This window comes from Nomascus leucogenys, chromosome 14, assembly GCF_006542625.1.
Source record: "Nomascus leucogenys isolate Asia chromosome 14, Asia_NLE_v1, whole genome shotgun sequence".
Classification (NCBI taxonomy): domain Eukaryota; kingdom Metazoa; phylum Chordata; class Mammalia; order Primates; family Hylobatidae; genus Nomascus; species Nomascus leucogenys.
In genome coordinates this window covers 8,726,014-8,742,450 of record NC_044394.1, presented here as the reverse complement: position 1 = coordinate 8,742,450, position 16,437 = coordinate 8,726,014, and the positions used below count along the sequence as shown (strand labels likewise).

Here is a 16,437-nt window from a genome sequence, read left to right as displayed (position 1 = left end):
AGGCTGGTCTCAAATTCCTGGCCTCAAGCAATCTTCACCCCTTAAATAATTTCTTTCTTAAAAAAAAAAAAAATAGGCACATGTTCTCAGGATCTCCTGAGGGCTGTGTTACAGGCAAAAGAAAATTAAAAATAATTAATAATAATAATAATAGAAAGGGGGGTCTCACTATGTTGTCCAGGCTGGTCTCAAACACCTGGGCTCAAGCAATCCTCCCACTTTGGCCTCCCAAAGTGCTGGGATTACAGGCATGAGTCACTATGCCCAGCTAAATAATTTAACTCAAAATTACACACAAAAAATTTAATTACCTAACACAAGACGGTGATTAAAAGATAGAAACTGTATTTTTTCCTTTAATACACATAATGAAATATTGGTAAGCAACTAACATTAGCGTGTGAAAATAATAATTCCTTGAACCAGTTCAACTGCATTGACCTTATATTGCTAGGTTCAAATCCATTATCTCTACTATATTAAACTTCTGGCTAGTTGCTTCCACCCAATACCATCTACATGTGTATGAAGGCTATGAAATACGTGTTTGTTTGTTTTGAGACAGAGTCTCGCTCTGTTGCCCAGACTGGAGTGCAGTGGCATGATCTCGGCTCACTGCAACCTCTGCTTCCCGGGTTCAAGCAATTCTTCTGCCTCAGTCTCCTGAGTAGCTGGGACTACAGGCGCGTGCCACCACGCCCAGCTAATTTTTGTATTTTCATAGAGACAGGGTTTCACCATATTGGCCAGGTTGGTCTCGAACTCCTGACCTTGTGATCCACCCACCTTGGCCTTCCAAAGTGCTGGGATTACAGGTGTGAGCCACTGTGTCCGGCCTGAAGTAAGAAAAGTTTTAAAAATTATTACTGTAATAAGGGCCGGGCACGATGGCTCACAGCACTTTGGGAGGCCAAGGCAGGAGGATTGCTTGAGTCCAAGAGTTTGAGACCAGAGTGGGCAACATAGTGGGACCTCATCTCTACTAAAGATTTAAAAATTAGCTGGGTGCAGTGGTGTGTGCCTGTAGTCCCAGCTACTTGGGAGGCTGAGGCAGGAGGATCACTTGAGCCCAGGAGTTTGAGGCTGCAGTGAGCTATGATTGCACCACTGCACTCCAGCCTGGGTGACAGGGTGAGACCCTATCTCTAAAAATAAGAAAAAGAAAAAAAATTATTACTATAATAACTTATCATTTATAGATACAAAACAACAACAAAGATAGATAATTCTGTATCATTTTTGAAGCTTACCTCTTTGTAGCACTTTTCTACAATTTCATAATTGGCATTACCCCACACTGTTAAGTGTTCTCGATTATACCGCTTCACCAACTCTGAAACCTACGTGTGAAAATTCAAAATTTTATGCATGTGCCTATTTGCAAATCCACTAACAACATTTCACTTAAAAAATGAATTAGAATTGACTATCTGCCAATGAATAGCATAACTTTTGGAAGAATCAATATGTAAATTTAGAATATTTTATAAAATGCAAAATTTATTCACATTATATCATTATATAATTTATTTAACAGAATAGAGTTATTTAGTAATTTGACATAAACTAACCACGAATGAAACAAGTTAAACTAGAAGACAATTATATAAATGCCAGAATGACTGGTTCATGCAACCTTATTGTATCCATGACATGCCAACTCTCTCTGAAAATACGCTCTCTCCTACAGTAAAATAATCGCTTTTATTAAGGCATTATTTAAAACAATGCTGATCCCTAGGGTATCACATTTCCTTGAGCATTATCAATCTGTGCAGTCACTGACTCTAACCTTATTTAGTTTGTGAAATAGGCTGCAACACACCCAGAGGAGGCAATGCCTTGAGTACCTTCTTAATCAGCACATTGTTGTTGACTTTGATATCGATGTTAATGGGAGTGTTAGGAAAGGCCTCAAAAACTTCCTTCAGCAATGGAATTCGGTTATCTTTTCCTTCACACTGGCATGCTGAGAAAGCAAGATTTTTAAATGTATTTTTTAAATATAAGTTTTACTTTTTGATGACTAGAGAAGGTATCGTATATATTCATTAAAGGACATTTATAAAATAAGGAAAAGTATAGAGAAGAAAAAAATCATGTAAATCCAACAACTTAGATATAAATGCTATGACCATTTGGTGTACTTTCTCTACTCTTTTTTCCTATGCATGATTTAATATACTAATAATATGATGTGCTACAGATTTTAACTTGATATTTTCTTTTTCTTTTTCTTTTTTTTTTTTTTTGAGACAGAGTCTTGCTCTGTCGCCCAGGCTGGAGTGCAGTGGCACAATCTCGGCTCACTGCAAGCTCCACCTCCCGGGTTCACGCCATTCTCCTGCCTCAGCCTCTCCAAGTAGCTGGGACTACAGGCGCCCGCCACCACGCCCGGCTAATTTTTTGTATTTTTAGTAGAGACGGGGTTTCACCGTGGTCTCGATCTCCTGACCTCGTGATCCGCCCGCCTTGGCCTCCCAAAGTGCTGGGATTACAAGCATGAGCCACGCGCCCGGCCTTAACTTGATATTTTCACATAAATATTTTCCTGTTGATTTACTGTGCTTATGATTATGATTTAATTTTTTTATTAATTTTTTATTTTGAGATAACTATGGATTCACAATCAATTGTAAGAAATAATAGGGTCCATGTACCCTTTACGCAGATTTCCCAGTGGTAACCTTCTTGCAAATCTGTAGTACAATATCACAACCATGATACTGACATTGATACAATCCACCGATCTGATTCTATCATAATTTTTTAAAAGATGTCAAAATACTCCATTGAGTAGCTATACAATAATTTACTTTAATTTAACCATTTCCCTACTAGTGGATACTGAGATTGTTTCTAACGTTTTGCTATATCATCATTGACTTTTTCAGAGATTAAAAATAACATTCAGGCAAGGGAAGTATACACTAAATTAGTAATGTGTTGAAGAATTATATGAATGCAGTTATTCAAAGAAAATTCAAGTAATGAAAAAATTAGAAGGGGACTTTAATTTTCTTTATATTTCCTGAGGATTATTTTCTTTAGTCTTTCTCTAGACTCTTTTTTGTTTGTTTGTTTGTTTGAGACAGGGTCTCACTCTGTCGCCCAGACTGGAGTGCAGTGACACGATCTTGGCTCACTGCAACCTCTGCCTCCTGGGCCCAAGTGATCCTCCCACCTTGGCCTTCCTGAGTAGCTAGAACTACAGGAGTACCACCACGCTCAGCTAATTTTTTCGTAGTTTTTGTAGAGATGGGGTTTTGCATTTGGCCAGGCTGGTCTCAAAATCCTGAGCTCAAGTGATCTGCCAGCTTTGGCCTCCCGAAGTGCTGGGATTACAGGCATGAACCATGTACCCGGCCCTTTTTTTGTTGTTTTTTTGAGACGGGATCTTGCTCATAGCCAAGGCTGGAGTGCAGTGGCATGATGATGGTTCACTGCGGCCTCCCACACTCCAGCAATCCTCTGGGACTATAGGCATGCACCACCATGCCCATATATATATATATATATATATATTTTTTTTTTTTTTTTTGAGACGGAGTTTCGTTCTTGTTGCCCAGGCTGGAGTGCGATGGTGCAATCTCGGCTCACTGAAACCTCTGCCTCCCAGGTTCAAGCAATTCTCCTGCATCAGCCTCCTGAGTAGCTGGGATTACAGGCGCCCGGCACCACACCCGGCTAATTTTTTGTATTTTTAGTAGAGGCGGAGTTTCACCATGTTGGCCAGGATGGTCTCAAACACCTGGCCTCCAGTGATCCACCAGCCTCGGCCTCCCAAAGTGCTGGGATTACAAGCGTGAGCCACTGTGCCCAGCCTATTGTTTATTTTATTTTTTGTAGACACAGGGTCTCACTGTATTTTGCCCAGGCTGGTCTTGAACTCCTGATCTCAAGCAAACCTCCTGCCTCAGCCTCCCTAAGTGCTGGGATTACAGGTGTGAGCCACCACACCTGGCTCTCTAGTCCTTTGTGACTCTAATTACTCTAATCATTTATATAATTTACTATACATACTATATAACTATTGTAAAAATTGTTCTGCTTCCATCTGAAACTTCAATTCCACTAATCTGCAAATAACAAAATGGTGAAAATCCTTTATTCCATCTTATTATATGGCAAATCAAAACAAAGATGCATTATCAAAAAGTAAATGAAATCCATGTCAGAAAATTAAATTATTTATAATTAGAACCTGTGTGAAAAGCAGTATGTACATTAAAGGGGAAAAAAAGGAAAAGTCTGTTACTATACTTCTTGTAATTCTGATGGGGCTCTGGGTTACTCTGATGGGACTGTCAATCATTGGCTCTGCCTCTCTGACCACAGACTAAATATATGACCAGTCTAACCTGTTAAGCATAACAAATATGGACACTGGGAGAGAAGGCCTCTTGAAATCCTTTGCTGAATGGATCATGTACAAGCTGCCAAGAGTTCATCTCTGCGGAAAGGGTGTCCCTAAAAGCAAAGCTAACACAAATGAAAGCAAAAGCAAGAAATGGAGATAGAGAGACACCAATTACTGCTTGAGCAACTGGAATCAGTCATGTCTGAGGGCATATAACCCCTGGACTTTCTAATTATGAAAACCAATACATTCATTTTTTTATTTTTTTTCTTAAGCTATCTTGAGATGTGTATCTAACACTTATAACTGAAAGAGTTTAAACTTATCATAGGCTACATAATTAAACTCTAAAAATTATGTTTATAGTAAATAGCTTTTATATATATGTATATATATTTTGAGACAGGGTCTCAATCTGTCACCCAGGCTGGAGTGCAGTGGCATGACCATAGCTCACAGCAGCCTTGAACTCCTCAGCTCCAGTGATCCTCCTGCCTCAGCCTCCAAATAGCTGAGATTAGAGGCATGTGCCACCACGCTCGGCTTTTTTTTTTTTTTTTTTTTTTGAGACTGAGTCTCGCTCTGTCACCCAGGCTGCAGTGCAGTGGTGCCATCTCGGCTCACCACAACCTATGCCTCCTGGATTCAAGCGATTTTCCTGCCTCAGTCTCCAGAGTAGCTGGGATTACAGGTATCTGCCACCACGCCTGGCTAATTTTGTATTTTTAGTAGAGACGGGGTTTCTCCATGTTGGTCAGGCTGGTCTTGAACTCCCAATCTCAGGTGATCTGCCCGCCTTAGCCTCCCAAAGTGCTGGGATTACAGGCGTGAGCCACAGTGCCTGGCCCTTTTTTTTTTTTTTTTTTTTTTAAAGTAGAGATGAAGTCTCGCTTTGTTGGCCAGGTTGGCCTTGAATTCCTGGCTTCAAGGGATCCTCTCACCTTGGCCTCCTTGAATGCTGGGATTATAGGCATTAGCCACCATGTTTTTACCTACCCAACATTCTTCCTTCCTTTGGAAACCTGTATTTCACATTGTATCTCCTTATCTCACATTGTTCTGATAGGGCTGTCATCAGAGTACCCACTGCCCATTCACCCTCGGGGGTGGGCATATGATCATAATAGCCCGTTTCTTTTCTTCAGGATGGCCACATGACCCAGGCTGGGCCAATCAGTGTCTTTCTCTGGGACTTCACGCTTGAAGCTCATAAGGAAGACTGCCTTTTTGTCATGGTGTGGGCAAATTAAAAAATTAATTTAGCAGTCAAGTAAGATGCATGTAAGAATCAGTTTACAAAAAGGTCAAACAGATGAAACTAACTTTGGAACAGCAAAAAAACACATGAGACTATTCTATCTAACAGTGAGGGAATGAGAAAACTAAAATGTGTGCTGAGAAAAAAAAGTGCTATAGTGATGTAAAGATACAAATATTAGGCCAGGTGCAGTGGCTCACTCCTGTAATCTCAGCACTTTGGAAGGCTGAGGCAGGAAGATTGCTTGACGCCAGGAATTCAAGACCAATCTGACCAACACAGCGAGACCCAATCTCTACTTAAAAATAATAATACGTAAATTAGATGCCTCAGCCAGCTTAGAATGTAGAAAAACATTTGGAAAAAGAGAAGTTTGCCCCAGTATTTTTCTAAGCGGAAGATAACCAGCTAGGAAGTGGTGGACTACAAAAAGAAAAGAGGAAAATAACAGCAAATAGGAAAGATAGACAAAGAGTATGCCATAGGATGTGTTGGTTGATGGAATAGTGGCCCCTGTGCAAGTTAGGGGCCACTATTTAAATAGTTTTCACTATTTGGGGAACTTTAAAACGATAATTATAGTCAACTCTAGATTATCCAAATTTTGTGTTTTCCATGAAAAAAAAAGGTTACTTTCAAATAATCAGAATAGATAATAACAAACCATTTGGTTAACACTTTTTTTTTTTTTTTTTTGAGACAAAGTCTTGATCTGTTGCCCAGGCTGAAGTGCAGTGGCATGATCTCGGCTCACTGCAATCTACACCTCCCAGGTTTAAGCGATTCTCCTGCCTCAGAAGTAGCTGGGATAACAGGCGCATGCCACCATGTCCAGCTAGTTTTTGTATTTTTAGTAGAGATGGGGTTTCACCATGTTGGCCAGGCTGGTCTCCAGCTCCTGACCTCAGGTGATCTTCCTGCCTCGACCTCCCAAAGTGTAAGGATTACAGGCATGAGCCACCGTGCCAGGCCAATTCAGCATTTTTTTTTTTTTTTGAGACAGTCTCGCTCTGTTGCCCAGGCTGGAGTGCAGTGGCATGATCTTCGCTCACTGCAACCTCTGCCTCCTGGGTTCAAGTGATTCTCCAGCCTCAGCCTCCCGAGTAGCTGGGGCTACAGGTGTGCACCACCACACCCAGCTAATTTTTTTTTTTTTTTTGAGACGGAGTCTTGCTCTGTCGCCCAGGCTGGAGTGCAGTGGCATGATCTCAGCTTACTGCAAGCTCCGCCTCCCAGGTTCACGCCATTCTCCTGCCTCAGCCTCCCGAGTAGCTGGGACTACAGGCGCCTGCCACCACGCCCAGCTAATTTTTTCTATTTTTAGTACAGATGGGTTTTCACCATGTTAGCTAGGATGGTCTCGATCTCCTGACCTCATGATCCGCCCGCCTCGGCCTCCCAAAGTGCTGGGATTACAGGCGTGAGCCACCGTGCCCGGCCACACCTCGCTAATTTTTGTATTTTGGTCAGGCATGGTGGCTCATGACTGTAATCCCAGCCCTTTGGGACGCTGATGTGGGCGGATCACCTGAGGTCAGGAATTCAAGACCAGCCTGGCCAACACGGTGAAACCTCGTCTCTACTAAAAATACAAAAATTAGTTGGGAGTGGTGGCGGGCACCTGTAATCCCAGCTACACAGGAGGCCGAGGCAGGAGGATTGCTTGAACCTGGGAGGCAGAGGTTGCAGTGAGCTGAGATTGTGCCACTGGGCAACAGAAGCAAAAGCTCATCTCAAAAAACAATGATAAAAATTTAAAAATTTTTGTATTTTTAGTACAGACAGGGTTTCGCCATGTTGGCCAAGCTGGTCTCAAACTCCTAACCTCAAGTGATTCACCTGCCTCGGCCTCCCAAAATGCTGGGATTACAGGTGTGAGCCACTGTGCCCGGCCTGGTAAGCAAGAATTCTACGCAAGGGAATAGGATAGAAAAAACGGAACCACTTTTTGACTAATCTGAGTCAAGTGTCTTGTTTTCTTTTCTCTTCTCTCTCTTTTTTTTTTTTTGATACTGAGTCTCACTTTGTGCAGTGACACAATCATGGCTCACTGCAGCCTCAACCTCCTGGGCTCAGCAATCCCCCCACTTCTGCCTCCCTAGCTAGGCCCACAGGTGCATACCACCATGCCTGGCTAATATTATTTTTATTATTTTTGTAAAGATGGAGTCTCTGTATGTGGCCCAGGCTGGTCTCGAACCCCTGGGATCAAGTGATCCTCCTGCCTTAGCCTCCCAAAGTGCTGGGATTACAGATGTGAGCCACTGCCATTGTTCTGAGTCAAGTTTTTACACATGGTTTATTAGTCTGTTCCAAATGCAGTCAACTTCACATTTGAGGATCAGTCCTAAAGTCAATTATGATATGAGATGAATGCAATATAAAATGAAAGCTTATTATTATTTCTTTCAGATGTCTGAAACTTGACAGTACACAGCGTTGTTCTTGTTTTTTTCCACAGCATTGTTCCTTTTTTTTTTTTGAGACACAGTCTTGCTCTTGTTGTCCAGGCTGGAGTGCAATGGCGTGATCTCAGCTAACTGTAACCTCCGCCTCCCAGGTTCAAGGGATTCTGCTGCCTCAGCCTCCCAAGTAGCTGGGATTACAGGTGCACGTCACCATGCCCAGCTAATTTTTGTATTTTTAGTAGAAACAGGGTTTCACCATGTTGGCCAGGTTGGTCTCGAACTCCTAACCTCAGGTGATCCACCTTCCTCGGCCTCCCAAAGTGCTGGGATTACAAGAGTGAGCCACTGCACTGGACCCACAGCATTGTTCTTAATACAATATTTGGGAATAGTGTTCCAATGGAGAGGCTACAGTATGGTACAGCTGAACACTGGTCTGCTAAGATAGAGACCTAGTTCAAGTTCTAGCATTGTTATTTCCTTGTTATATAAACTTGATTAAGTTAATTTGCATCTTTAGACTTCAATTTCCTTGTCTATAACAGAAGACAAGATTAGACAGTCTCAAAGGTCTCTTCACATTCAAAAATTGGCCGGATGTGGTGGCTCATGCTTGTAATCCTAGCATTTTGGGAGGGCAAGGGGGGTCAGGTAAATCAATTGAGGCCAGGAGTTCAAGACCAGCCTGGCCAATGTGGTGAAACCTCGTCTCTACTAAAAATACAAAAATTAGCCAGGTGTGGTGACAGGCATCTGTAATGCCAGCTATTCAGGTGGCTGAGGCATGAGAATCCCTTGAACCCAGGAGGTGCAGTTTGCAGTGAGCTGAGATTGAGCTACTTCATTCCAGCCTGGGCAACAGAGCAAGATTCTGCCTCAAAAGAAAGAAAAAACAGTTTCATGACTTTCTGAGGGACATACAAAACCAGGAAAAAAAAATAAAACTTTTTTTTTTTCCTCAAAGGATTTTTTTTTTTTTTTTTTTGAGACAAGGTCTCATTCTGTCACCCAGGCTGGAGCATAGTGGTGTGAGCATAGCTCACTGAAGCCTTGAACTCCTGGGCTCAAGGGATCCTCCCACCTCAAGTCTCTTAAATAGCTGGGACTATAGGCATATACCACCATGACTGGCTAATACTTTTTTTAGAGATGGGGTCTTGCTATGTTGCCCAGGCTGGTTTCAACCTGTTGGTCTCAAGCAACCCTCCTGCCTTGGCCTCTCAAAGTGCTGAGATTATAGGTGTGAGCCACCACATCTGCTGGATTTTTAAATTTTTATGGGGCTTTCTTTGGCTTGCTCTACAAAGGGAAAAATAGGAAAAACTTCATTTCTGAAATTTTCTTAACTTTCACAAGTCCAAAATTGACACAAATATTACAATAGCTTGGCAAGTATAATCCTATAAATTACAAGAATGAAGAAAAGTTTCCTCAAACCAACAACTTCAACTTACCTGGAAACTGAAATCAAACACATCTGAGGTTTAAATGTCCCTTAGAAATAGCTAATGTTAAATTTTTTCTGATTTTTATTTCATTTTCAAAAATTCCCCTATCAGTGGTCAATTTTTTTTTTTTTTTTTAAGAGACAGGGTCTTGCTATGTAGCCCAAGCTAGACTCCAACTCTTGGGCTCAAATGAGCCTCCCAACTCAGTCTCCCAAGTAGCTGGGACTAGAAGTGTATGTCACCACACCTGGCTTGGCCAATTTAAAATCTAGTTCACAGAGCAGTTATAGTTCTTTTAAAAAATTAGTATAAATGGAGCTGACATTTAACCAAGGTTTCAACTATATGCAAATCATACCAAGATTCATGATATGTAACATCTTATGGTTTTATTGAGTTATAGATTTGAATCATTCAAAAATGTGAGGCTGACTTGTGACAATGAGGGAGCCTATATCTGTTCAGCACATACCTTAAGGTGGTATATTTTCCATTCTAACATCTGCAGTAACTAACAAGTTGGGTCAAGGGACATGTTTCTTTGTGAGAAATGTTCCCTCAGAAGAAAACAACTAACTGAAGATGACTAGGAAATGTTTTATTTGAATGACAGAAGTCTGTTTGATCATTTAAAATATGGAGCAGCTAAAAGAATTAATATTATGGAACCAGAAAGGATTTGAAAGGGGTCCTTTCCATTTCTTTTCATTTATTTATTTATTTATTTATTTATTTATTTATTTATTTTATTTTATTTTATTTTCATTATTATTTTTTTTTTGAGACAGAGTTTCGCTCTTGTTGCCCAGGCTGGAGTGCAATGGCACAATCTTGCCTCACTGCAACCTCCGCATCCCAGGTTCAAGCTATTCTCCTGCCTCAGCCTCCCATGGAGCTGGGATTACAGGTGTGCATTACCATGCCTAGCTAATACTTTTTGTATTTTTAGTAGAGACGGGGTTTTGCCATGTTGGCTAGGCTGGTCTCGAACTCCTGACCTAAAGTGAGCTGCCCGTCTCAGCCTCCCAAAGTGCTGGGATTACAGTCGTGAGCCACCGTGCCCAGCCCTTTTCATTTATTTTTTATTATATTTTTTGATGGATGACTAATATAAGTTGCGGCAATATTCTAGAATTTGAAGCTTTAGAAGTGAAATGTTTCTTGCAATCAGTGTTCAGGTTTAAGTTAACTGTATGTGAATTTAAGCAGAATGAATCAGTTAACTCTTTGGACCTGATAATTTCACGTCAGATAATTTTCAAGGCTTCAGATTTGTAGGCCTGAGAGAACATGCTTAGAGGTCAGTTACTTTTAGTAAGAACTTACTATGACAAGAAAACACACATACGCTTCTCAACACAAGTGTTTAAGCCACAAACAAAAAATATTACCTCTTTGAAATGAGACATCCAGTTTGCCAAGGTAAGGGGGGAGCTCCTTTAAAAAGATATGATTGAAAAAAAAGTTAACTCTCAAAAAATAATAAGATTTTAATGTGTTATATTAAGACACAAAGATATGCTTCTTCAACATACAGAAGAGTAAAACACTACAAAACATGTTTACATAGGCACCCTTTAGCAGAACATCCCCAACAGCAAATTAACCATATTACTTACTTATGCCATCTACAAAAAATATATCTGTACTATTTAATATAGACCTTTTCACAATAATATACAAAGATTTCAGTAGAAAAATGTCAGGAATACAAAATTCAATGAAAACAAAAGAAAAATAACTAACCATTAATAGATCTTTGAACTAATTAATAATAAATGAAATGTTAATTAAAATTTAATTAGCAAATTTTGGTATAATTATAATGCTCAATACTAGTAAATATTATTTTTATTTTATTTTATTTTATTATTTTATTTTTGAGACAGGGTATCACTCTATTGCCTGGGCCGGAGTGCAATAGCACAATTACACCTCACTGTAGCCTTGATCGTCTGAGCTCAGTGGATCCTCAGAAGGATTCATCCTTTTGGGAGGCCTTCTTTTGGGAGGCTTCAGCCTCCAAAGGCACTGGGACTTACAGGCATGAGCCACCGCACCCAGCTGGCAAATGTTCTTTTACCCAATAATTTCCCTTCTGGGAGTATATTTATAGAAATAATCTTAAAATAGAGAAAACGTTATATAAATAACTTTTATAAATACAAATATTTATATATCTTTATAAATAACTATATAAAAAGCTAAAGATAGAGAAAGCTTTATCTTTATGCATAAAGCTGTTCAGTGCAGGCCAGGCGCAGTGGCTCGCCCCTGTATCCCAGCACTTTGGGAGGCTGAGGCAGGCATATCACCTGCGGCCAGGAGTTCGAGACCAGCCTGACTAACATGGTGAAGCCCTGTCTCTACTAAATACAAAAAATTAGCCAGGTGTGGTGGCGCATGCCTGTAATCCCAGCTACTTGGGGGGGCTGAGGCAGGAGAATTGCTTGAACCCGGGAGGCATAGGTTGCAGTGAGCCGAGATTGTGCCATTGCACTCCAGCCTGGGTGACGAGAGCGAAACTGTCTCAAAAAAAAAAAATTCAGTGCAGTGTTATCTATAATGGTGAAAACTTAGAGCTAATCCAATATCCAACAATCGAAGAATGGTTAAAAATAACTATATATCCACACAATAGAATAACTATAGTCATTTGAAATGTTTATGAAAGATAAGTATGGAATCTGAAAGGCCAAATACAGTCTGATTGCAACTATATGACATTCTGGAAAAGACAAAACTATGGAAACAGCAAAAAGATCAGTGGTTGGCAGGGGATGAGGGAAGGGGAAACAACAGGCATGGTTGGCAGGGGATGAGGGAAGGGGAGACTGAATAGGCAGAACACAGAATTTTTAGAGCAGTGGAACCGTTTTGTGTAATAGTGTAATTGTGGATAAATGTCATTATAAATTTGTCCAAAACCACAGAATGTGCAAGAGTGAACCCTAATGTAAACTATGGACTATGGGCAATAATATTGTGTCAATACATGTACCAATCTGGTGCAGATGTTAAAAGTGGGGGACCCTGTGTCTGTGTGGTAACTGTGCTGGTATGTGGGAACTCTGTATTTTCCACTCAATTTTGCTGTAAACCCAAAGCTTCTCTAAAAAATAAAGTCTATTTTCTTTAAAGCATGGAAAAGGCTGAGCATGGTGGCTCACACCTGTAATCCCAGCACTTTGGGAGGCCAAGGCAGGAGGATCACCTGAGGTCAGGAGTTCAAGACCAGCCTGGCCAACATGGTGAAACCCTGTCTCTACTAAAAACACAAAAATTAGTCAGGCGTGGTGGCGCATGCCTGTAATCCCAGCTACTCAGGAGGCTGAAGCAGGAGAATAGCTTGAACCTGGGAGGCAGAGGTTGCAGTGAGCCGAGATAGCGCCACTGCACTCTAGCCTGGGCGATGGAAAGCGTGGAAAAATGTTTATCATTTATGTTTCCTTGTTCTTTTTTTCTCTTTTTATTATAATGTTTCTTTTCTTTTCTTTTTTTTTTTTTTTTTTTGAGACAGAGTCTCGCTCTTTTCAACCAGCCTGGAGTGCAATGGCACGATCTCGGGTCACTGCAACCTGTGCCTCCTGGGTTCAAGCGATTCTCCTGCCTCAGCTTCCCAAATAGCTGGGATTACAGGCGCACGCCAACACGCCCAGCTAATTTTTGTATTTTTAGTAGAGATGGGGTTTCACCATGTTGGCCAGGGCAGTCCCGAACTCCTGACCTCAGGTGATCTGTTTGCCCGGCTAATTTTTGTATTTTTAGTAGAGATGGAGTTTTGCCATGTTGGCCAGGCTAGTCTCGAACTCCTGACCTCTGGTGATCTGCCTGCCTCAGCCTCCCAAAGTACTGAGATTACAGGTGTGAGCCACTGAGGCTGGCCATTATCATGTTATAATGTTAAAGTGTCTAAAATTCAATATACATGATGCACAATGAGAATACAAATCTAAAAAACATAAAAGGTAGAATCCTTCCACATAAGGTAGAATCCTGTTAACATAAGTGTTTTTTTGGTAGTAACATTATGCATGATTTTTCTTTCCATTCATGAGTATTTACTATAATGAATATGTACATTATAATGATCTTTTTTTCTTTTTTGAGTCAGAGTCTCACTCTTGCCCAGGCTGCAGTGCAGTGGCGCAATCTTTGTCACTGCAACCTCCGCCTCCCAGATTCAAGTGATTCTCCTGCCTCAGCCTCCCAAGTAGCTGGGATTATAGGGGCACCACCATGCCCGGCTAATTTTTGTATTTTTTAGTAGAGATGGGGTTTCACCATGTTGGCCAGGCTGGTCTCGAACTCCTGACCTCAGGTGATCCTCCCGCCTTAGCCTCCCACAGTGCTGGGATTACAGGCGTGAACCACTGCACCCTGCCTCATTTTGTTTTTGAGACAGGGTCTCACTCTTTCACCCAGGCTGGAGTGCAGTGGTGCAGTCTTGGCCCACTGCAGCCTCAACTTCCCATGATCAAGTGATCTTCCCATCTCGGCCTCCTGAGTAGCTGGGACCATAGGTGTATGCCACCATACCTAAATAATTTTCCCTTTTTTTTTTTTTTTGAGGTGGAGTCTTGCCCTGTCACCCTGGAGTACAGTGGCACCATCTCAGCTCACTGCAACCTTCGCCTACTGGGTTCAAGCGATTCTCCTGCCTCAGCCTCCTGAGTAGCTGGGATTACAGGTGTGCACCACCACGCCTGGCTAATTTTTGTATTTTTAGTAGAGACAGGGTTTCACCACGTTGGCCAGGCTGATCTCAAACTTCTGACCTCGGGTGATCCACCCGCCTCGGCCTCCCAAAGTGCTGGGATTACAGGCATGAGCCACCGTGCCCAGCCAATTTTCCTATATTTTAATAAAGATGGAGTCTTGCTATGTTGCCTAGTCTGATCTCAAACTCCTGGCCTCAAACAATCCTCCCACCTCAGCCTCCCAAAGTGCTGCAGTTATAGGCATGAGCCAGTACACTTGGCCTCAAAATAGTTTTTTAAAATTTCCTTTGACGTTTAGTATTTAATCAGTATTTAAATAATATTAGAAATTTTTTACTGAAGCAATATCTGATATTCACTATTTTTTAAAAAATCTTACAGGCTGTGACATCTATTAGATATTAGTTTATTATGCATTTTTACTTACACAGTATTTGAGATCAGAGATGTTTACATTGACCCCAGTTGCTCTTTTTAGATTCTCATCATGTGACACTACAACTTGTTCATCTTTTGTGATATGGCAGTCCAATTCTAGCATATCAGTTCCGATTTTAACCGCACTGAAGAAATAAAAGAAGAATGACATACTGACACTTAAGTATACATTTAGGTTACATGAATCACATCTAACAATTCAGAGTTACAAATCCAAAATACCATAATACTAAAATATCTCCTTAATACCATCACTTAGTATGACTTATTAATATGAAAATATTCTAAGTGAACTGAGAATAAAAGAATCATGTTGCCTCCTTTCCATAACCAGTTATCCTTAATTCTTCAACTGAATATAATAGACAGAATACTGAATCTGAAGTTAAGAGATTTGATATTAATTCCTGCTTTGCTGTGAATTTGCATAACTTTGGGCAAGTAAATTCTTCTCTCAGGGACTATATTTTCACTTCTATAAAATGAAAAGATTAAATAACAAGACAAGGATACTTGCTTTTATTTTTATTTATTTTATTTGTTTGAGACAGAGTCTTGCTCTGTTGCCCAGGCTGGAGTGCAATGGCATGATTACGGCTCATTGCATCCTCAAACTCCTGGGCTCAAGTGATCCTCCTGCTTCAGCCTACTGAGTAGCTGGAACTACAAATGGATGCCACTGTGCCCGGCTAATTTTTTTATTTTTAGTAGAGATAGGGTCTTGTTATGTTGTTCAGGCTGGTCTTGAACTCCTGGGCTCATGTGATCCTCCTGCCTCAGCCTCCCAAAGTGCTAGGTTTAAAAGCATGAGCCACTGCACCTGGCCACTTTTATTACTTTGATTTAACATAGTATTGAAAGCTCTAGCAATTAGGCAAGAAAAAATTAACAAAAGCATCCAAATTGACCAGGCACAGTGGCTCACACCTGTAATCCCAGCACTTTGGGAGGCAAAAGCAGGCAGACCACCTGAGGTCAGGAGTTTGAGACTAGCCTGGCCAACAAGGTGAAACCCCATCTCTACTAAAAATACAAAAAAATTGGCCAGGTGCAGTAGCTCAGGCCTCTAATCCCAGCACTTTGGGAGGCCAAGGCGGGTGGATCACAACAAGGTCAGGAGATTGAAACTATCCTGGCCAACATGGTGAAACCCTGTCTCTACTAAAATACAAAATGCTCTTCTAGGAGCATTCGACTGGTAAGGGAAGAATGCCTCAAGAGAGCATGCGTACAACTCCAGTAAACACACTGCACATGTGGCCTCTCCCAAGCAGCAGCAGGCTACTGTGCATGCAGACAGCCCATCCCAAGGGAAGAATCAAGGGAGAAGGGATGCAAGACCCCAGAAGTATCCCAACATATAAAACCCTAAGTCAGAGGTCAAACTGGGCACTTGGTCTCTCAAGTCACTACTTGGCCCTCTTCCAAATGTACTTCTTTTCATTCCTGCTCTAAAGCTTTTTAATAACTTTTCACCTTGCTGTAAAACTTGCCTTGGTCTCTCCTTCTGCCTTAAGCCCTCGGTCAATTTTTTTCTTCTGAGGAGGCAAGAATTGAGGTTGCTGCAGACCTCTATGGATTCACCACCACTAACAGAAGGGCCTATGTCTGTTCCATATTTTCTAATGTTTATGGTGTTGGGCACATTGTAGGTACTTAATATATTTCTAAATGAGGGGAATGGAGCCATGTTTTCAGTATCAACATCTATTAATATTTTACATTTTAATTAATTCCAACTCAGTTGGCACCTAAGTGTTTATCAATCATGATCCAAATCCATAGTATGTAATATGTAGTCATT

General features: G+C 41.1%; 1 protein-coding gene across 3 annotated transcripts in view; it reads right to left on the bottom strand.

Moving 5' to 3' along the window:
- The window catches only part of GDPD1 (glycerophosphodiester phosphodiesterase domain containing 1), a 54,457-nt gene that overhangs the window by 14,287 nt on the left and 23,733 nt on the right, over nt 1-16,437 (bottom strand). For all 3 annotated transcript variants that reach the window (XM_030827526.1, XM_030827528.1, XM_030827527.1), the window contains exons 3-6: nt 14,623-14,758; nt 10,866-10,911; nt 1,851-1,969; nt 1,251-1,340 (exon numbers count right to left, since the gene is read on the bottom strand). In XM_030827526.1, coding sequence (XP_030683386.1) covers nt 1,251-1,340; nt 1,851-1,969; nt 10,866-10,911; nt 14,623-14,758 — 391 coding nt within the window. The remainder of the gene's footprint in view (nt 1-1,250; nt 1,341-1,850; nt 1,970-10,865; nt 10,912-14,622; nt 14,759-16,437) is intronic.